The sequence below is a fragment of the Charadrius vociferus genome, unplaced genomic scaffold (assembly GCF_000708025.1).
Source record: "Charadrius vociferus isolate BGI_N301 unplaced genomic scaffold, ASM70802v2 scaffold298, whole genome shotgun sequence".
Taxonomy (NCBI): domain Eukaryota; kingdom Metazoa; phylum Chordata; class Aves; order Charadriiformes; family Charadriidae; genus Charadrius; species Charadrius vociferus.
Genome location: NW_009649936.1, coordinates 5,052,857 through 5,076,896, shown reverse-complemented (window position 1 = coordinate 5,076,896; position 24,040 = coordinate 5,052,857). Strand labels below are relative to the sequence as shown.

The following is a 24,040-nucleotide window of genomic DNA, read 5'->3' as shown; positions in this document are numbered from 1 at the left end:
AGGAATGCCAATTCTTTCCTTGGCAAACTCCGCAGATCCCACTTCGTTTCTTAAATTTAGGATGATACTGCTGAATTTAGCAGACATCTTCAGGTGGAAGTTGGAACTGAATATGCAAGAGCAGTTAGCAGCTGAAGATTTTAGTTTTGGTCCAGCTATCCAAATAGTCTTATAATGAAATGAAATATAAAAATGAAACCTGGTATCTTCAGACAAAATCTTTTAAGACTTCTTCTTTCAATAAAACTTTTTAAAAATAAGTACCACCTAGTTTTCAGATTAAAAAAATTGCTCAGTTTTCCTCCAACTTGTCCCCAGAAAACTTTAACAGCACTGCAAATATAAGAAATTTCAGAGGAAATGTATTTAAGAAAAAAAAAAAACCCCAAACCTGCCAAACTAATCCCCCCCAATACCAAACACACTCATGTGACAGCCAGGGTTTTTTCTTTTATTTAACAATCTTTTATAAAAAAAACCCAGATCTTTACCATCAGGAAATAAACATGCATATTAAAGCACAACACGAATTTTAATGTTTCAATCTATGCCAGTTCCAACCCTATTATCCACAGGTGTCCCCCGCTTTATGTAAGAAAATTCAACAGTGTAACTTGAACCATGTTACAAGATGCAAGTCTAAACCATTCCAAAGGACGCTGAATTCACACATCAATATTCTTCTGGGGAAGATTCAATTAGTTCTGAACTCGCGACAGCAGAATATGATAACCATGACATTGGCTTTAGTAACTAAGTATATGTACTAAAAGATAGTAACCTCTAACTCATAGCAATAAATACTGAAGTTAATCCAAATATTTGAAACTTGGATCCATACAGGGTTCCAGTGGTAAAACACATCAGCCTTGTTCTGTGCAGTGTGTAACCTTTGATAACAAAATACAGATATACATTCTCAACATTATCTTCTAAGGTTTGAAAATTTTGGCTCTATTCAATCTATAATGTAAACACACAAAACTATTCTAAATAATCAAAACTCATACTTACTAAGTAGTGTTTTTCAAAAGCTTCTACAGATGATAAGGCCTCTTTAAGTTTCTTATAAGGGCTCTGTGATGCATTTGCTTTAGAAAAAAAGCAGAACAAGAGGTGTCACTTATAAATACATTCCTATTTTAATAACACCCACCCACCCCTTTTTTTCCTTCAGTAGAAAGTAGAGGGAAAACTTAAAACTAATTTTATGTGGGCAATGTCACTAACACTCAGGGACAGATCCTGAGTTTCTTCCCCAGGCTCTAAAATAAGATCAAGAAAGGCTGTTTCGCAACTTTCTGTGTGTGCATACACGTGAGCGATGCTCAGGGTAGCAGGGCAAGCAGCAATATAGCAACTGTACTAACTTCTCCACACAATATTTCATAACATTTATTCAATCTAGAAACACACACAATTGTACTAAAATACCATATTGTGCCAAGAGTAATATTCTTACAGTTCTCCACTCCTGTATTTATAAATCAGCATGACAGAAGTATACTGTAATTTAAAGATATTTTACTATTTTAAACAATGTACTTCAAAGGAAAATCGTTAGCAAGACCAAGTTACCAAGTTTTTTTCTGAAGTAGCTTGCTCAATTTAAAAGTCTTTGCCAGACCAAATACGTGTCAGTATTTCTAGAAGAAAAAAGCCCCCATTTTAAATGAATACAACAGGCAGCATAGCACTGAATTAAGAATTATACATCATCATACCGGCAAGAGCAAGTGAAGCATCAGCCTGTCAGCTAATGCTTCACAGATACTAATTGTTCTAGCATATTTAACATCTGAAAGCTTCTTCCCTTCAGAAATATCTTTGTGAGTGATAAAATCCACAAGGAGTAAATAAATTTGATTGTTCAGCCACTCAAATAATATCACTTTGTAGCTTGAGTTGCCGGTTATCTATTTGTATCAGGTCAAGGACGTCCCATTTCTTTTCCAAATGATTTTATTACTTGTCTGAAAGCAGTAAAAACTTTACTAAAAAACAGTACTGTTCAAGACTCTTTACCTAAATGCGGATAAATGGAGCATTAGGGGACAAACTTATGCTTGCAACAGTACGGAGATGCATTGATAATTTGAAGCACTAGACACACATTAGAATCTAGGTTGTCTAGGTTGGAAGAGACCCTTGGAATCATCGAGTCCAACCATCTATCCTACTCTACAAAGTTCTCCCCTACACCATATCCCCCAACACCACATCTAAACGGCTCTTAAACACATGCAGGGATGGTGACTCAACCACCTCCCTGGGCATCCTATTCCAGTGCCCAACCACTCTTTCTGTGAAAAATTCTGTCCTAATGTTCAGTCTAAATCTACCCTGTTGGAGCTTGAAGCCATTCCCTCTTGTTCTGTCATTAATTACCTGTGAGAAGAGACCAGCATCAACCTCTCTACAGTGTCCTTTCAAATAGTTGTAGAGAGTGATGAGGTCTCCCCTCAGCCTCCTCCTCAAACTAAACAGTCCCAGCTCCTTCAACAGCTCTTCTTCATATGATTTGTTTGCTGGGCCCTTCACCAGCTTCATTGCCCTCCTCTGTACTTGCTCCAGCACCTCGTTATCTGTCTTGTACTGAGGTGCCCAAAACTGGACACAATACTCGAGGTGTGGCCTCACCAGTGCTGAGTACAGGGGCACAATCACCTCCCTACTTCTTCTGGCCACGCTATTTCTAATACAAGCCAGGATGCCGTTGGCTTTCTTGGCCACCTGGGCACACTGCCGGCTCATATTCAGCCACTTCTCAATTAGAATCCCAATTAAAAGAACTCATAAGATATAATAGAGTTTATCAACTTTTATATATAAATATGTAGGGATACTTGGAAATTATTATTACTGATGTATTTTTATGCTATGTATTTAAGACAATGTCAGTTATTAGACAGAATGCATACATTCCGGGTAATACCTGTTTCAGGGCGTTCTGCTCCCAACCCTGCTAACAGATCGACAGTTCTGTTAAGGTCTTCTGAATTGGGTCCCTTCTCTGACGCAAGTCCACACAGATAACCCAGAGATTTTAACTATAAGAGAAACCAGATGCTTGCTTTCAATAGGCTACAAAATCAATATAAAATTCCTTTTATTCCAGTACATCATTCCTACAAAACAAGACATTTCCACTGCTGTCATATTATACTGCTTATAAGATCTGCATTAAAGTTGCTTCATGAGAAGAAAGGAGAGAACCTTTCAAAAGTAGCTGTTATTCTCACAGTAGAAATTAATTTTTATTAAGAATTAAATTGCATATAAGTTACTGGCTCAAATGACATTGGAACCCGTGTATAGACACACATGCCCCTACGTGCATAACACCTGATCAGAATAAATCCTTCTGTTTTACCATATAAACATGGACAAAGCTTGAGATATTTGGCAGTTATCACCAAAGATCACTTCTAATAACTGTGTTTATATTTTTCAAAACTATATAATCAAGAAATGCAGGCAGTCTCCAGTACACTGATAAGACAAGCTTGCAAATTCACGCAAAGTATTGTATTCAGGTGAAAATCTTCATGAAAAAGAGATGATTAGCATAGCTAGCAGTGTTAAAACAGTGCCACGCAACTACCATAAAACCCCTTAAACCCCTTCTAGACAGCAGCTGGTATGCTTGATACCCAGAAGTCAGCAGAGGACACTGTCTTAAAGAAGTTCAGTTCTGTTGGTAATTTGGTTAATTCATTTAGAATAACTTAATCAACTACCAAGGAAAGCCTGCAAAACAAAAAAAAGGTCTCAGCTTCTCATATTACTGTACAGCATATAAAATGGGGATGGCCATTATTTTTTTTTTTTAATTCGTTTTAATTTTGTCACTAGCTGCTACAATTTCTTTCATTCAGTCTCATTCAGCTACTCATTATCCTACAATTTTTCCCCATTACCCTTTGTGTTATAAGAGCCATGAATGGGAGGGACATTCCCAACTCAGGTACATACCTTCCACAGAAACATGTAAGGAACATGGGAAGGATCTGATGCACCCATCACCACTTTAAACAATTCTTTGTTTCCTTTATTCTGATCTCCCCCCGCCTTTTTTTTTTTTTTTTTTTTTTTTTTAAACACAGTAACTCATCAAGGTGATACTGTCTCTCTCTCTATGCTTTTGTAATAAGACGAGGATCTCCTAGGGTCAGTTAGAGGATTCCTAAGTCTGCTGAAATATGAACAAACTACGACTAAAATAAACAGAATATATTCCACAGTCTGTGCAAACATGAAGACAAGCTTATACTGGTCTTCAAAAACACTCACAGAGATCACAGTATGCTATTTCAGTAGTTTCTGGAGTTTGTGATCTTTCCAAACTGTTTTTCAACAGTGGAAAGCAGTAGCAACCTTAGACACCAACTCTTTCATAGAAACAGAGTAAGCGGAACTTGAAAAGGCAGTCACATAATCAGGGATGGGGCTTAACCAAACTGAAAAGGCCACTTTACAACATTTACTTTATGGTAAGTCATGGTAACTGAAAAGTTGCAAATTATTACTTATTTGCCTCTTTCACAAGCCGCCAAGGGTAACATCTTCAGGAGAAGTTACAGCTCTATTACTACCATACTAACATTCTGAAGAAATAGTGAACTATGTAAACACACTGCAGTAATCTCTGTTTATAATGGTAAATGCATCCAAATCTGGGCAGCCTCTTCTGCTATAACTGAAATTCGTGATCCTTCTCTCAGTTGACACGGACTGAGTTCGTTCTGGAGTTTAACTAGTCAGTCATTACCAAACTAGTTGAGGGTGAGGGAGAACACACACACAGACAAAGAATTATTCCCAGGCCTCATCTGACAGTGGAAAAAGTAGATATAAACCTGGATGTCTCATCTAGACAAGACAATATACCAAACCCCATATTAAATTCCACAATAAAAAGTGTAAAATCTGCACCACAGAAACAAATGGTCTACTTCAAAACCGTAATACCACAACTGCAACACATCATTTACTCACCTTCTCAGTGGCATAGCTCCATAAGCCAACTGTGTGGGAAACATTTGCATCTATTTGAGCCCTATCACAGCAGCCTTCTATTCTTTGTAAGACTTCCAAACAACTCAAAAATACCCAACAGTCCAAAGCTCCAGGAGGAACAGAGACCTGAAGATCAACAGATAAAATTAACTGGGAAATAAACATTAGTCAGATGAGAAAATACTTCAGGAAAATACTTTTTGTGATACAACGTAGCACAATCTCTTGGAAGAGCTTACTTTAAGAATACACAAAAAACAGGCCAACTCTCACTGCCTCCTGAAAAATTTATATATATTAGTTCATGAAACAAGGACAGCTAAGCAACTAAACAGCGATTATATTAACTAGATTTGATACATTCACCAAGATGAAAGAGAAGGAAAAGACGACTAATAGGTATTAGTACTTGGAAAAATTAAAAAAATTTGGAAACTAAGCTTAAGGAAAGCAGAGTTAGGAAAAGTGTCTATAAATATGCAACTACTTTCCTAAGGAGACATTAGATTTAACTGAGACCGAAATTAAAAGTACACTAAGAAGTAGACTGAAAAAAAAAACAACAACCACCTGAAAAAAAAAGAAATTACTCTAAGTTTCCTTCACAACAATAAGTTTGTTAATCAAAGGACAAGACATCTGTCACGGACAACCAATTAAAGAATGAAATTAAAATCAGCCAAATAACCAAAAAAAAAAAAAAGAAAAAGAAGAGACACCAACATGGGATTATCAGTCATGACATGATAGAGAAAGACAGGAGAGTTTGATACTAGAACATTTCAAGAACTAAAGATCTGTAATATAAACACAACAATGGCATCGCAAAATCCTGTTCATAAACAATGCAAAAATATTCCTTTTAGAAAGACTATCAAAGTCTTGAAACTCATAATAAACTAGGTAATTAACTAATGTGACAGTAAAGTTCAACATGCAAGCACAACGCATTTGGAAAAAATCTGAATTCTGAAAGAATTTTCAGGAAGAGAAAGATCATCAAAACAGAGTAGTTTTGCAGCACAGACTTCTGCTATGTGTTCAGTTGTCTCAAGCCTGTATTAAGAAAAAGGATCACAACAGGGATAACTACACAAATAAGTGGTACTATCTCACAGCCCGAACACCTGCATTCAGTTTGGATCACCACATCAAGACAGAAACAGCAGAAATAAGAGACAGCACAGAGAAGAGCTCTGGATGTTGGAGGCACAGGACAGACTTGGGGTGGAGCAAAAGGGGAACTGCAGGAAGTACCTTCAGAGATTTAGAAGGCAGCATGTATTTATTTCAGAAAGAGAAAAAACAACCACAAAACACACACATGAAATATACTATCTGTGGGATTTACATGTTAGTTTTAGAATACATGGAGGTGTCAGCAATGCATCTGAAGTAGATTTTCTGTTTCTAAATGCAGACGAACAGATGGAACTTACTACCACAATGTCAGACAGGCAAAAGTTAGCAGCTACTGTTATGATAGCACAGATAAAACTACAGAGAACCAGACACCCACGGGATTAAGGACATGGATGAGTCACCAGGTGAAATCTAGAAATATTCTCACGCACACTATACTGTTCTTAAAGTTGTATTTCAATTCATAGACATCTGCAGTCATACATGGAGGACGATCAGTGTACAACATCCCTGATAAAGACTCTTTAAAAGATTAAAAACCACCAGCAGAAACTAAAGTATGGAAGAAGGAGGGGTAAAGCATGGACACATGCAACATGACAAAAAGCTTTGAATGCTGTCACTTGTTTCTATCCCTTTCTTCTGTCATTGAAAGAGATAGCCAGAGACACATGCATAACACAGAAGAGTATTACTGGGCACCAAAAGGAATCACAAAGTAAGAATCACAAAAGGTAATCAAAGCAGCATCCAACTTGCAAGGCACTAAGAAGCCCTACTGTAGATACTGTTTCTAGTTCAAAACTGCTTTTTGGTGCAGACTATTAGCCTGCATATCAGCATATTAACCACTCTGCCTTATTTTCTTCAAGACAACACTGCTATAGATTTAAATAATGGGAACTATAGCTCAAGAGACTGGTAATAAATCCAAGAAAGAAGTGGACAAATTACCTACCAGCTTAAGAAGTTAACTTTCCAGGTGAAGACTAGAATACTTTAACTAAATACAGGTTTGGTTTTCGGATGTGATGTCTCCAAATTTCTTTCCAAAGACATCCTCATGATGAAACATTCAACTGTAGCACCGTTACAATCTGTTATTACAGCATCATTTTGATAACTCACAGCCAGTGCTTACTGTATTCTGGTTACCGACATCTAAACTTCAAAAATCTTATTAGATCATCATTGGATAAAATCATTCACATAATGGAATATATTACACTGACTCACTTCTAATAGCTTGAGTTCTTGCACACAGTTGTGAAGAAGCTCCAATGCTCGCTGGGAAACCTCCCATGGCCTCTGCAGGAAGATTAATAACGTGCACTGGCGAGAAAATAGGTAACTACGCAAGTCCAGTAGAGTTGCTTCTTGATTTTGAATTAGCTCTCTCTTCTCCATGTCTATTGGTTTTCGGAGAATTAAACCATTCCAGCTCCTCACTGGCTGGCAAAAAAACGTCAGCCAGTTTGCACCATCTAAGTAAATAAAGTTAATATCCAAGCATCAATCACTGCTTTCTATCAAAGCCTCTTCTTCCTCTCTCCAGAGGCTGTGAACTGGCTTATTCTTTCTAAAGTTTATCATATGGATAAATGACTTAGTGTCTTAACTTCAAAAACAAAACAAAAAACAGCAGAACTTCCACAGCTAAGTAGATAACTGAACATTCAAACCCCACAGGCATTTTGTCTTAATTGCATATTTGTTATTAGTATAGTGGCAATCAGTTTGAAATGCATTTCTTCAATTAAGCCTACCTGAAGTTCAAAACCAAGCTTTATCTACTCAAATATTTGTTACTCAGCCATCATGGATAGACATCCCCTCACTTTCAGGTATAGCATCAGGTTCAGTGAGGAAAAATATATTTCACTGCAATTACTCCTGCACTATATTTTTATCAGACTCATAACACATACCTGACAAAAGCTGTTATATAACAACATATGCTTTAGCTCATTAAAACAGTTTAAAATTATTTGATATTTCTTGCAGAAATATTGCAATTCAATTTTGCTTGAAGACAAAGTTAAATTTTCTGTAGTGCAGATTAAGTACATATTTCTATTCAGTTTTGTAGTGATTACTAAATGTCTCATGTAATTTGAGGCAAAACCAAATGCATTTCTCCAGGAAGCTCTTTATTGAATAACTTAGCAGTGAGCTGTGAAAACAGCAACTGTATTCCAGCCAGATCCATATTTAGGTAACTATAGAGTTTCAGGGCTCTGTTTGTAACAATCATCGAGTAAAAGCAAAATGCAGGTTTTCATTAAAAATTGCTTCCAAGCCTCAGAGATGAAAAGCAGAGCTTTAGTAGACTATAGCTGATGTGCACTGAATTTGCATACAGCATAAAACAAGAGCACAAACTGCCTAGTATGTCTTCACTGCAACGTACCATCTATTTCTCCCATGTACACACATGGCAGCCAAAGCACTGGGTTGTTTAGCGGAAGCATAGTGAAGAAAATTAATACACTTAACATTTATTTAACATTTTAAGACACTTACCGCCAGCCCCAAAGTTGACAACGTATTGAGAAAACAAGGCATCCAGTTCATCATACTGCACTAGCGCATCCTCAAATTGCTGCAGCATCTCAAAGACGAAGGCCAGTTCTTCCTTTTGACACATAAGTAATACAAGGAGCACGTTACTGATATTAGTCATGTCTGGTATTACAGCCTGCGCCCATCCATACATAGAGCTCTAGGAACTACTTTTTTCAACATTCTTCCCCTTTCAGTATTCACACATGCAGGAAAAACTGCACTGTAGCAGATGCGTAATTTCTTTCTAACACAAGGAGATTCACAAAAGAAGATAAAGTCCTACAGCTATGTCAGTAAATTCTGTTGTGTATCCAAGTCCTGATTCACTACAAGATATTGTTCATCCATCTATTAAAAGTTAGAGTTCCAAAAAAAAAAAAAAAGTTTGCTGAAAACTCATCTCCCATACTAGCAATAATTTTTTCTCGCTCTGTTTACACTACAAAGGCACCAATTGCAGTATCAATAAAGGTTCATTTGTACACAGAGAAGAAGGCCAAAGAGGTAAGGAGAAAATGTCTGAAAATTAGATATATCATATGCAAGAGGTAGCACATGAAGTCAAAGAAGACATGAAGATGAGGCAGAATTGGTGTGGAGATCAGCACTGTACAAGGATCAGAAAATTCCAAAGGAATCAAGACCTTTAATTCTATCAAACAAGAGTTTCGTGCCTTTATCTATACCAGCTAAAACAAAGACATATTTAGAAATATTAAAAGATGGAATTCAAGGCATTCTCTATATGGATTACTTCAAAATAGACACTTTTCTAAAAATCACTTCCATCCATTCTGACAATAATCTAAACAAAGAAAGCATAGCAACCTTCATATTAAATACCAATTACAAGTTTGAGTGTCTTTGCCCAGGCACAGTAATGGGACATTCACCGAAAATTCAAGAGCAACTACTAAAACGCTTTCTAGATGCAATTTGTCTGCTTCAGGTTGATAAAACTTTGACAAGCCTGAAAAGATTCTGCTTCTGTAATAGCACTGTATTACAATGTAACACAAACCTGCTGCAAACAAGATCTAAAAATGCTGCTTTTATATCAGTCTTCATATTTCCTGCCCCAACCCTCAAAGAATGAGCAGACCATTAAAAGTACCAGAAAGCCACTTACAACAACAACAAGAAGCCATTATTGAAACTAGGACTTAAGTTCTTTCTTTAATAAAAAGAAACTCTTACCTGAACCATGAAATACTCGCAGAAGCTCCACCCTGGCTCAGTCCTTTTCTCTCTCAAAGTCCTCATGTCATCTTCAAACTTGCCTAAGTTTTTGGTAAAAGACATGAGAAGTAACGTCCTGAGTTTGGTCAGGAAGGCATTCCAAGATTCCTGAGAACGGGAAGAGTCTTTCAAAGGGTCAGAAAGTACCACACATCTGTAAAGAGATTGATAAAAATTATTTTTGAGGAAGTAAACATAAAATTCACATATAAATGCACAGTTGAATACTGTGCATACCTGACCGATTCAGAGTGAACAAAATTTAGGTTTTCATTCAACACTAATCAGAGGAAAAAAGCGAGGTTGGGGGTTATGTTTGTTTGTCGGGGAGCGGGTATGTTGGGGTTTTGTAGAATGTTTTTTTTGTTTGCTTGTTTTTTGGTGTTTTTTAAAAAACTTTTCCATGTATGTTTAAGTCTGTGATATAGTTCACGAGAAGAGTTAAGTGTTTTCCACAAAATGAGTACTATAAAGCTTTTACTTATTTTGAAGCAAATAACGGATATGTTATTCCAATTACTTAAACATAAGTAATGCTGTAGCCATCCAAGAAAAAAAAAATCTGCTTAGCAATACAAATCAGCAGAAAGGTAATTATAGTTACTTCTGGCAAGGATTATGCAAGATACAAATCAAGATCCATTAGATCACATACAGTCAGCCTTTGCTAAGTCACTTAAAATAATCCTCCATAATATATTCTTACAGTACCTCAATTTGTTTTTACACATCCTATGTGCTAAAACTTCCACTGCTTTTATAAGAAAATAAATGAATAAAGAGATCCTATTAAATCACAAAAAAAAAAAATCTGTCTTTTCTTAGAGCATTTTCTTTCTTTAGTTTTTCTACCACAGTTCAGTAACATTCAAAAAACTACCGATATCTCTAAAGGCAGGAAAATCTCTCATCTAAGTAAAACACCGCTTTTGGTTAGAAAAGTTATCTTATCCTACAGCAAAATCATTAAACTAAGCCAATCAATCAGTTAGAAACCAAAAGCAAACTGATTTGGAGTTGTTCAAACTATTTCCCCAAATAATCCTGTAACACACCAAACACCGTCTAGCTACAAAGAAAGTGCTGCCAATGTACAGCATGTTATAACATGCTGACTTGCCAGTCACCGTCACCTCACACCAAGGTACAATGAGTGCTTCCATCTACTCTTTTCAACTTTAAATGTTTATCCTGTCACTCATTCTTAGGAGGAAAATCTCCCGCTTAAAGTTAACTCTTAAGCTTAAAAGAAAAAAGGATAATATATATAACAGATTCAGTGCAATGTTTCAGAATAAGGAAGACAGTTGCCTATTCAAGTTGGTTCCAAATTAAGATTTGCGTATTTTGCTGACTTTAATGAAAGCAGAAACAGTTTCACATATTCATTATTATTTTCCGTAGAATAAAAACATCTGAAAAAACTGGCTTTAAGTCAATTATCTCACAGCAGAAAGGTGACTAAGTGGAAGCCAGAAAGTACAATGGTAAAAAAAATAAGCCCTGTTGCCTTCATATTCCTCTCTCACCTCACTCCCACTACCTGCAATTTTGGTAACATTTTTAAAAGCACTGAAGCAAACAAAAAACCCTGAAGTTCTAAAAACTGATTATTACCACACTGTTCCCCTTAAACCTCTCCTAGCCAGGGAGGAGATACTTGAAAGCTTTTTGAAACACAGTTCAAATCCACCACGAATCCAGGAAGAACTGAAAATAAACTTCTCCCTTTATTGCTTGTTCCAGCCTTCTTCAAAGCATAGGTCTCATGATACCATCAGTTTGAATGGTGGACATCAAGGAAAGTCCTTAAATGAGCAAGGAACCTGTTACATAGGGTTGACTTTTTGAATCAGCATACCAGTCAAAAGGTTAAAACATCTGCAAGTAAAAGAATGCTTACCTGTCACTTTGTTTGTTACAGAAGTCATTTCTTATTTTATCTACTATAGAGGTTCGGGGAAGGATATTTGTTTTGTTCTTTTTCTTGGCATCACTCTCCACTACCACAATTAGCCAGTCCACCGAGTTGTGAGCTTTGAGAACATTCTGCCACTTGGTGATGTCATCTTTGACTGTAGTTTTGTACACTTCCGTGTCCTGGGATGAGAAGTGGTGAATCATCAAATCAAACAGACATTCTGAACAATTTCAAAAGGCAAATTTTGTTCCGACAGAAGACAAACAGAAAGACGTATCAAATAGAATTAGTGACAATAAGTTCACTTACTGAAAAAAAAAATCAAATGAGGTAAAGTATAGCAAGGTTTTGGTCTTCGAATTTAATTTATTTCGAGTATTTTGGTTAACAGCAAATATATCTTAGCGTTTAGTATATTATCATTCTCTAGATTACTGAAATTAAGATTTTTAAACATAATCTAAATTCTTATTTTACACATTTTTCAACTTTACAACAAAAACATCTTTGAAATTACAAAGCTGAACTGTTTTATTCTCACATAGCAACTGAAGCGTAACATTTGTGCCTTCTGACACTACTCAAATCTTAACCTGTTCAACAGCTTTTTTTATAAAAATCAAAAACACACAGAGGTGTTGTTTGGCACTTTTTTGGCCTCTGGCTTGGTTTTAAACAGATCATTTCAGACAACCCTTAAGGCTGTTATGGATACTTTTTGATTGGTCACAGATCAGATGTCACCTTTGTCCTTCAACTGGATAATTAATTCCTAACAAAGGCCAACCAAAAAGCAGTGAACTGTAGATAAACAGGATTAAGACATTCCAAATCTTGCCCAGTTCAGATTGCTGACATGAACTAATACCTGACACATACAGAAGATGAACTAAAGAAAAAAATACATGTTTTACGATTTAACCTCGTGAATAGATCCTAACTGAAATACTCTGGACACATTTCTGTATTATGAAGCAAGTGTGCTGTGCTAATGCAGTAACACTCCTAGATCCTGGGTTTTTTCGTGACGAAGTACTGAAAACAGATTATTCAAAAGCCTGTCCTCTTAGTGTCAAGCAACATTACAAAGAAATACTGCTTATGGTAAAAAGTACTCAGGCTGACTAAGTTTTGTTTCCAATAATATTGAGTATGCAAGCTTATGCAATGCAGACTTAATTGTTCAAATAAGCATTGAAAGCAAATGAAAAGTACCAGACAACAGAAGTAGAAAGTCAAAACAATTTCATTTTTAAATCTGAGTAGTCAGTCTTTCATGATGTTTTCCTAATACTCACACAACATTCTGTCCAATAAATATGAAGAAAGGGAAAAGTCAAGAGAGCCTTATTCCCCTCTTTGGGCAGTAGCTCCTCTTTAAACTGAACAAAGTTAGATTCTAGATGAATCATCTTCGGAGCGCGGCCGTAAGACCTGCAAAGTTTAAAAAATGAAATCAGTGGATGAGATATACATAGCAGAATACAAAACACGAACATGTATTTTGGGGAAGAGGACTAAACTGAAATACTATGGTATTGGAATCTCAAACTATGCTTACTGCAGTTTGCATAAAGTTAATTAAATTTGGTATCACTTGAAATGAGATAGATGCTCCTTTTCGCAAGAACAGGAGCTTAAAGCTTTTCAGCTTTCATTAAAAGATTTTCTGTATCTCTAGGACCTGTAAAAGTAGAAAATTCCAAATAAGAAAATTCCCCAAATTTTTTTTCCAATCAGAAAACAATGTGCCATACAAAACTTCTTGCAGGAAAGTGTACCTAATTCCACATAAGTTCTACCTATATTCTCATTAAGAAGAAAGCATGTCACTTTCAGAACACGGCTGCCAAAGCACATCAAAGCACGCACCCAGACAAACCCACAAACCACAAAACCAAAAAGAGAAACACAGCATTACTATCATTTTTCTTTAGTTGAAGTTCAACATAGCTGAGTGGAAATGATCATCCTGAACAAAGTATACCTTGATTATCTAAGCTCTCCTTTCCTCAAGTCAGTTGTTATATTCAACTCACTTTACGGTAAAAGCTTCTCAGAGCACAACAAATACAAACTTTACCAAGTCTAAAAACACACACTGAAACAGTATCACAGAATAAAATGTAAGTTTACCTCCTCCATTCCATGGGTTCTCTAGGAAGCTGCTGAGAAAGCGTAGGATATAAGGAAGTAAATAAATTCTGATCTCCAGCACCTAAAAGTGAAAAGCATTAATCTATTACCACGTGCAAATTATAGAAGAGAGATTAATAAGATATTCTATTAATGGTTTGTTTTTTCAATAAAAAGATGTAATTTTGTCTGCTACATGGAAACTCAAGTCTAGCACTGAACTAGACTTTTTTTAAAGTCACATGCTCTCACGACCTAATATGAGACCTTAACAAGGCACGTAATACATATACTGTTAGAACGTCTGTTACGATTTTCCACATAGCTACATAATCCATATACCAAATAAAGTATCATCCATATAGCTGGTCCAACTCTAAAAACTAAACAAGCAAGTCCTTAGCTGGAGCCGTTGGCTAAACAAATTATATTTGAAAAACCTCAAGAATTTAGCCTTCACAAACCAGAAGACTTGTTAGAAAGTGGTTCACATCCCTTCTGTAGCTGGGGCTACCATGAGAAAATTAGCATTAGCACATGTTCTGTGTTTTACTGGGTTTGATTCCTCTCTCCCCATTATTCTGGGGCTGCTGTTAATACGAAGCAGCTTTCTGCCACCACGCTGTCCTTGCTGCCTTCAGAAACATCAGGTCTGTTAACACGGTGCAGGTCCCCTGAAGCTGGCCCTACGCTGACACACAGATCCGTGGTCCGGCTTTAATCACTTGGGCTTTGAACAACTGCATTAAATGCAACGCCCTTGGAATAGCTACTTATACACAAGATGGAACAAAATGTAGGGTTCACCATACAAAAAAAAAAAGTTATCAGTAGCTTATGAATATCATTTCTTAAATTCTGTTCTTTTCCTTTGGGTACAGGGAGGACACAACAAGAAAAAGACAGGCTTAAAGTAAGTTATTCCTATTTCCGATGGTCACCAGCATCTTTGAGCAAAGAGATGGTAAACTCTGGAACAGGGTGCTTTGTCAGACACTGACCCAAATAGTCTTTCATGATACTTAAACAGAAGACATGGCATTTGATGTCTGGCAAACAAACACATCCAAATGAGAAGGGATTAAGGTCTAAAATATATTTGCCACTGCATTTGATCATAGTTCTAAAATCTGTTATGTCATGTGCGCTCTCTACATCTGGGAGAATGAGCTCACCCATACTAGTTTAATGGTACCATTTATAAAATCTCTCATCTGCATGTTGCCCTGAGTTATCACAGCTATTGCATCCTTCCCTGTACTTCCTCCTTACTGCTTCACCTTTGGCTGACTGCATTCTCTTCTACCAGAAAATGCAATTTGATTCCAAAACCATCTTTTATTTCCTCCTATGGAGACTCTACTCTTGCCCCACTGCTACATTTTCCAAATAAGATTTTAGCAGAATTGCCTATATGCCTGTTATTTCCTGGTAGTTTTCCACCAGTTTCCTTTTTATAATCATCTGCCATCGTATAGCCCAACCTGAACAGATTTTCATCTTAACTTCCTGTGGAACAGGCAGCTAAGGCTAGAGAAGTACCTCACATCTTTTCTTCTCCGCCACACCACGCAATCCCATTTTCTGCCACGCAGCCAGGAATTACCTCCACAGTAGCTTAGCACGCTTTAATTTGGCTTGGAAACCCTCTTCTAGTCCACTCACCTTTTCCCAATTTTCTCATATATATTATTTTGATTACTGTCCACTAGCATAATTCTATCACTGCACAATAATAATTAAAGAATAAATTAAAGAGTCTGATTAGGTGCCAGAATTAGCAAAACCAGATCTTCTAACGTCTGACCAAAATAGCTATTATTCAGTGATACAATTTCCTGGAATAGTTTAAAAAAACAAAACAAAAAAACCACCCCACTCTACTATTACTGCTTTAGCCTTAAGCCTTCAGAGAGCTACTAAACAAGCACTTTATTCTCGACTCTTCACCTTCATCCTGTTCTGTCTGAATTAAGTGTACCATACCAAATCTCATTTAAGACTATAAACGAATGTCTAAAATGAATACCAAAGCAAGTGTTAGTCATTGTGTTAATGCTGTCTTATACCAAGTTATAACAACTCTATGAGCGAGGACAGGGAGAACAGTCTATTGATTTGCAACTCATTACTGCCCATAGAAAGGGAAATATGGCTTACTGATTCAGCAACAGTATGATGACCACGTCAAAATGACACCCTATGAAGCTTGGACCCTGACTGCAAGAACTACGTATTTTACCTTCGGAGCATAACAAAGTGCTCTTTCTATACTGCACCTAAAAATCCAATGTATGCCACAAAAAAAGTTTCAGAATTCAGCATCTTGAGTGAAAAGGATTATTCCAGAATACATAGGAACTACTAAATTATAATGTTTAAGCACCCTTCTATTCCAGACAACCACGTTGTGTTAGCAGCTTAAGAAAGATATATTTGCTCTAAAACCAGCCAATTTTTCCTCCTGCATTGGTTTTGAGGGCATATAAAATACACATAAGAATGTGTTTTATGATCAAGGCAAGACAATCCTCTAGGATTAGAAGAAAAGGGAGAACAAACCTTCAATGCAAAACACATCGGCTGTCTTTTGAGCACAAACCAAACATTGCTACCACATATTACAAACACCCAAAGGACTATAACATTTCAGGTTCGGGTCAACTAGACCCTGTAATCAAGCGTGTTTGAAGTGCTCAAGAACATTAAAAATGAAGTTATCAGCAGGCAACACTAACACAGCACTGAAACAGGACAAACATCAAGATTAGTTAGTAGTAAAGACTTGTAACGACCATGAGACTGGCAAGATGCACGCTGAATTGTTAACTGCTTGCTACTGGACTGTGGGGAGGGAGAGGACCATCTCACAGTCAGTAGACAGTAAGAGCACAACCTTCCCAAACAACAGAACGAAAAAAAACCCTGAAAGATCACTCTAGTATTGGAGTTGTTGCATGCAAGATTCTTCTCACTCAAGAGACCTTAAGCATAGTAGAAGTCTCATTCTCTTCTGTATATATGCCTCTGAAGCATTAGTAGTTGTTGCATCCATGATCTACTTTCCAAAATATGTATGTATAAAAAAAAACAACACAAAAAACCCAACCAAACCCAAACCATATCACTACAGGAATTTTTGCTTCTATCTGACTGAATTCTATATTTTGAATGAAACATTCCAAAAATACAAGTGACCCTGGAATTCAAACTTACATCAAACCCCAAAAGCCTGCGCAAAAGTCTGAGAATTGCTTCAAGGATTTTGTTGTAGTTGCTGGGTATTTTTGGCATGGGTGGTGAGGGGGAGGTAGGGGGAGGCGTTTGTTTTGGTTGGGTTTTTTTGGTTGATTGGTTTGGGTTTGTGGGGTTTTTTTGTGGGTTAAACAAACAAACAAACACACACCAAAAAAAACCCAACCCACCCCAAAAAACAGACCAATGTGGCTGGATGCCCAAGTACAACTGTATCACAGCAAATTCTTTTCAGTGGATGGATCTCAACACTAAGCCCTCACTCAAAGGATCCTCTGTAAGGGAGGAAAGAAGCTCCTAGCCAAAGTGTAAAGGATGATCAAACACAGGTGAAAAGGAGAAGGAAGGATGTGTGTAAATGGGAAAGAAAGGTAATTTTGGAATCCTATTATTACCAAAACCTTGTGGCCTTCTACAGAAGGGTTTTTTCTTTCAGATTCTCACAGAATTAAATAAGACCTAAATCTCCTAATAGAGATAACTAGGGAGTAACATTAAAGAATCATCCTTTCAATTAAAACACAGTAAGTAGTGCACATCTTGTGTTTTATTAAGTTTAGTTAACAGAAACATTTAATAAATCATATTAATCTAATTAGATTTAATAGATTTATTTCAAATTTATTCATATTTATGTACATTTTAAACATATATTCTACAGCTTGTCTAATTTATATTATAAATCTAGTAAGTATTTTGATATTTTTTTTTTTTAGAATAGAAAAAAACTGCTAATCTGTAGCCTCTAGAATACCCGTCCCAGCATTTAAACCATGAACGGCTGAATTAATCTACTACCCACCTGGATGTCAACACACACACCAAATTCAGAAAAACAGAGTAATTCTTTAAGTGATGCCACTCCCCGTATAGGATGGTTTTCTGTGTGAAGTAGTAAAACTTATTTTAACTAACAAAATAATAGAAAGCAGTAATGCTCAAATGATACACACTAAACAGAAACACTTTTGGAGAAAAGGAAGAAAGAAAAAAGCACGTTTCCCTTCTTTCCACATTACAAAGTTCAGAAGGCATGCCCTTTGCCACTTATTTAAGCACTTCACAAACAAATTAAGACAAACAAGTATCTGTCCAGAAATCACATGTAAATACAGCAGCAGAACCTTAGAAGGGTTTTACAATAAGCCTAAATCAAGCACTGAATCAGACAGTATAAGTTAAAAAACATTTATATGACCTTCAAAGATTTCATGTCCACCAAACTGATATCCAAAACGTAAAGATAGCCAGGTCAGGCAAAAGAGGAACAAAAACTTACTCAAAAGAATCTTGATTGTGAACCTGGCTGTAAAAGCTTGTTACGTAAACCAAGTAAAGAATGTCTATCTCTTTTGCTCAAGGACAGGCTGTATCTCTATACAGCCGCTCATAACCATAAACCTAATCCTGGCAAAAAAATCCTAAAATTACGTTAGCCAAGAACTAAAATGTGCACCTAATGCCAAAACACCCTTTGTTTAGGTTACACCTTAATGCAAAGGTGACTGAGCATCCTAGTCAATACAGCTCCAGAAGACAACATGAATGTTCAAACTACTATTTTTTAAAAATTTATGCTATTGGTGCCAGATTTTTCTTTTCTCTGTTCTTTCCTCCTTGACTTTCTCCCTGACGTTTTGGTAGATCAAGTCAATGCAGCCATCCTCCCTTCTCTCTACCCCTGTCCAGGACACTCGTTCTGCTGCAAATCTGTACAGGAATGATAGGAGAACCAGAACGACCACCTTACCAGCACTCCCAAGAGGAACACGCACTCTTTGTGGTAGCTGTCTGATACAGAAGAACCATAAAATACTGACATTTTTTAGTTAGATGCCTGCCTAAAAAAAAAAAAAACAAAAAAACCCAAAACACAACACCAAAATCCCCAAGAATCTATTATTTTTTTCTAACACCTTCCAAATTTCTTAGCTGCTTATGGGCTTTGTCACTGCAGTATCTGACTATCTTACGATTAATTTGTTCCTCCAGAGGAAATTATACCAACCCACTAACTACACAGGCAGTGTAAAACGAAAACTCCTGAGGTCAGATGACTAAAGCAGACAAATATTTTTCTTTGATACCAATGACAAACCCAGTCAACTGAGATAAAAGGCTTCAAATACCTTTAAAAGAGCTCAATGCCAAGACTGCACTTTGGTGTGGGTTTGTTTAGTTTTTATGCCCAAATATCAGTCACGGCTAACCTTTCTGATCCCACTTCTGTTTCCACTGGCAAAGAGCTCTACTGTGAAACTTTTTTTCATAATTCCATAGCCTATAATAAGTGGGTCCACCTGAAGTTTTGGAAGGTTGATGTTTTTTTTTTTTATTTTTTTCTTCTAAACGTCCTCCTCCCCCCAGCTGACTTTAAAAAGAGGTCTAAAAACTGAAATATAAGACAGCTTAATTGCTGTATAAAAATCTTAGCTGATTCATTAGTAGCCTGCAGAATAAAATCCTTTTAGTAAAACTTTATATCCCTACTTACTGCTGCATTACTAAATTTGTAAAATAGTGGTTAACACTAACAAGAATATGCTGCTGCTTCTACACGACATACGTAATCAGATATTTAAGTACAGAATAATATTGGATCAACTACAAGATAGTGATGACTTACAATGCAGACACGAGTCCTGTTTGAGAATAGGGAGAATGCATTTATAGGCTATAGTTGTTTAAAGGGTCTCACTAGCAGCAAATCATTCTAATCACTTGGGCTACACACTGCTTCTTGTTGGTACAATTTTTATTGCATCTACCTACCAGTAACAGAACAACTTTTGAATCAAGCTCATCCAGACCCAGAACAATATTCTTAACTGCAAGCATTTATTGTCACTCAAAAAAGATGTAAAGTTCTTCCCACCCCCCTTTTACTTTTATTAACCTTTTCTGTTTATGCTGCTCTTGTAGATATTTGCAAACGTTTTCCATTCTCGGGCCTACAATGATTTTGCTGATGGTTTGCTCTTGCTGTATCACAGCACATTCTGAACATGGACCAGATAAAAGCCATGCATCCCATTCTCTCCAAAGATTATATATAAAATTCATTGTACTAAAACAGTGAGAACAAATATGCACACATACAATATATAAACAGATACTACAAGCTGATAAGGAATATGCAACAACTGCATGAAGATAATTACAAAAGATCAGCTTGGTAGGAAAGCTCTGGAAAACCTATTAATTACTTCATTTAGCAGGATTGTCTTCAGTATTCAACTTCTTCATATGGATAGACAGCACTAAAAATTTAAGTGCGAAGCAGCTACAAAAGGACGAGTTCTTTCACCAGTACCCTTGGTTGATATATAATGTGCAAGAATGTTATATTAAAGTTCCAAAGACTTTCTCAAATTAAAGTTTCAAATAGGACTCATGACAAGGAAGCAACATTGTTTAGGTTTCCTAGGAAAGTAATCTACATTGTTTTAAAGATTATTCCAAGTCAACATTGCAAAGAAACTGCCCAAGTTGAAGATGTCTGATGCAAACACTCAACTTCCCTCTTCAAATAAAAAACAATTAATGATGCTAAAAATAGTATTTCTACAGGAGTGAGAAAGCTAGAAGCAGACTCAAAATGCTGTGTAAACATGCAAGGTCTGGTAGCAATGAAGATAAATTGCTACAAACTTGAATTGAGAGTGTGCAAGGTAATGCGTCAGAGTGAGCATAACCACAGCTGGACAGTGAAACTCCCCAGTGAGTTTACAATCTAGTAAGACCGACAGTATAAAAACAGGATTCAAACTAATAACTGACAAGAATGATTTAATATTAAACAGAATGCTGCCATCTTGAGAAAAGGGGGGAAAAAAAGTAAAGGAACAGCATCTTTCCGTGAACATACTACTTTTTCCAAACTTACAAAATAGGGTTGTCTGTTTGCCTAGAGAAAAAGTATTTAGAAGTTTTTGGTTAGACAGTTTGTGCAGCTGAATTCTATTAATCTAAACTCTCTATTATAACTATGGGGTTTTGCCAGTAATAGAAGTACCAAAAATACAAGGCTAATGTATCTACAGACAAATCCTGAGTACAAAACTATTAATTTACAGTACTAACATGAAAAAAGTAGTGACAAAAACTATATTTGCAATTAGGATCAAATATACAAGCCACGTGGAAATTGCCATTTTTATTCTATAGGCCAAGGCCTGTACATACATACAGTGCTGAGTTCAGGACTGTACCAATATAGCAAATAACTACTGTTACAATACCAACTAACTCACAGATTTGAAAGCATAACTCTTTTTGCCAAAAAAGCATTCCTTTCAGGGTACTGTCATATTTATTTCAACTAGATAAAAACATTTGTTTACAAAACATCTCTGGTATGCAGTGTTGAAAATAAGTTTCATTCCAAACACAACTCTCTCTATGGTTCTCCCTTATTAAGAATAAACCCTAAGTGTTAACAGGAGTATTTCATGATACAAATGTTTACCTGACAGAGATTAATCTAAAACTTCTAACAAGAGGAAATACTTATGTTCTGAGACACAGCCTCACTTAACTTTCACTCTTCCTTCATATAATCACAAACTAGCCATCCCCTTGCAGGTCTGTTTTCTCCTTGTGTGCACCTGCGAGGTGGGGCAGTCATCCCAGACAACTCCAACTGCCGGAAATCAGAACCACCAAACAAAAGATAAACTGTAATTGTTGAACAGCTTCTAGTACCGTGGCTTTGAACGCATTGTCCAACAAACCAATACTGAGCCAACATTCCTTTTCCTGGAAGACCAAGCTTCACCTCCTCATAAATCACCGGCAATATAGTGCTCAGAAGAGTAATTTCTGTTGTAAGAAATTTCTTACAACAAGTAAGTAATTTCTGTTGAATGCTTTTGTTTGAAATACTATGGTCTCTAAGTACTCCACTTCTTTGGACAGAGAAAAAAGGAAAATAAAGCAGCTAAAGCAAAACGCGTTACTCATTGAAAGCAAATGTTTTAGTTTAAAAATGGTAGCAAGTCACCCTTACTACATTCATCAGAGAGGTCATCTCTGAGCATTTTTGCTCAATTAGCCTTATTTTCTGAATTAGGTTGTTTCAGACCAAGGCGTTCTAGGCCATATCAGTAAAGATACTATTGTCATGTTATTCACAACCCCAGAAATTATTCCTTTAGTTCAGGAGCAAGGCATACAAATGATACATAATGTTCACCTCATATCTCATTTGTAAGTATGCTGCTACCATACTGTATGGTGATAAGTCCAAAACATTTTGCAACCGTAAAGTACACTCACTATATGAAATTAATATTCTTTTCAATATCAGATAATTGGGCTTGACCGAAACTTCATGAAATTTAATGTCTGAAATTTTGAAAATTTCCTCGCACAGAGGCCAGAGTCCTTTTCTGCATTTACCGACAAAAAAGCAAGCCTGAGGTAAAACTGCATGTACTTCAACAGACTGAAAGATATGTTACTTACTGAAATCACACAAGAACAGCAAGGACTGACATGTACCCCTACCGCTGCAGCATCGCCCCCAACCCAAGACTCTCCAACACTGATTACAAGACAAAGCCAGCAAATCTAAAAAACAATCCACCACAGCCTGAACAGTAGCATAACAGCAACAAGGAAGGGAATTGTATCCTTCAGATGTTTCCAATAGGTACATTTTTCTGACTTTAAACCTGAAGTGAAATGGATTTCAAAAGTCTTGAAGTAGGTGAGTACAGAAGACTCAGTACAGAGAACACTGACTTCAGTTTATGAACTGCATCCAAAAAAAAGAAAAAGTTTAAGAAAGAAGAAAGCATATTTATAAAATAGTCTGAAGAAAATATACATACACACAGAGTTCCATAACTATAGTTATGAGGTTACAGTTGGATATTTTTTCTAAATACCAGTATCATTTAAGACCTTAACCATCACTAGTTGCTTACTTTGTAATAAGACAACACACACCTGTGAAACAGTTTCTATTTCACATGCACACAAAGCTTTCCCAGTGTTTTACTGATAAGGTGCAAATACGTAGTTGGTTATGTTATCAACAGAGACACTCTTGACTAAGAACGAACAGCCACTGGTTACATTTTGTTAAAAAAAAACCAAAACAACACCAGAATTCTTTATGCTGATCTCATTCACCTTACTTTTTTATTAAGAGCACTATAGATGTAGTTCACGTGCTTGCTTTAAGTGAACTTTGTGTGCAACCCTCTATACCTGTAGAGACACAGGAGCTCACGGTTTTGATCAGGACCAGAGCAGAGCGGACATGTCCCAGCTGCCTGCCTCTGACACCTAAAAGAACTAATTCATCGCTGGAAACCACACAATCCAGTTTGTTAAACAAACTGTCTCAGAGATGAAACCAAAGCACAGAAGTTAAATTATAATGTCAGTGGGAATCCATCGGTGGGAATCTCTCCTGGCCACAGAGGGGACGTATAACTTCTCATGACTTCTCTCACCCTGAGCAAAACCACACAAAGCTCGCTGGCAAGAAGTTTGAGGTTTAAGATTTACTGTCATAGCTGAACCTCTTCCCCTAAGCCCCTGCAAGCACGACATTCGTTTTTGTTATTTACTACAAACATAGAGAGACAAACCCAAGTTTGCCCACTGCCACTAAAACGGGGGGTGTGTGTGTGTCTGGTAAGAGGCAGGGGGGGAACCCAGTAATGAGGCGACACCCTCCACCAACAGCCCCCTGCAGGCGCCGCGCCCCCCAGCCCCGAGGGCCGGCACCCACAGCCGCCCACCACCCCC

General features: G+C 36.8%; 1 protein-coding gene across 1 annotated transcript in view; it reads right to left on the bottom strand.

The window, feature by feature from the left end:
- TRAPPC10 (trafficking protein particle complex 10) overlaps nt 1–15,202 on the bottom strand; it is a 35,701-nt gene extending 20,499 nt beyond the window's left edge. Inside the window, exons 1-10 of the mRNA XM_009891386.1 lie at nt 15,199–15,202; nt 14,024–14,105; nt 13,186–13,321; nt 11,870–12,066; nt 9,925–10,120; nt 8,686–8,797; nt 7,399–7,646; nt 4,999–5,145; nt 2,936–3,050; nt 1,015–1,091 (exon numbers count right to left, since the gene is read on the bottom strand). Of these exons, the coding sequence (XP_009889688.1) occupies nt 1,015–1,091; nt 2,936–3,050; nt 4,999–5,145; nt 7,399–7,646; nt 8,686–8,797; nt 9,925–10,120; nt 11,870–12,066; nt 13,186–13,321; nt 14,024–14,105; nt 15,199–15,202 (1,314 nt within the window). The remainder of the gene's footprint in view (nt 1–1,014; nt 1,092–2,935; nt 3,051–4,998; nt 5,146–7,398; nt 7,647–8,685; nt 8,798–9,924; nt 10,121–11,869; nt 12,067–13,185; nt 13,322–14,023; nt 14,106–15,198) is intronic.
- Between the last annotated feature and the right edge of the window lie 8,838 nt (nt 15,203–24,040).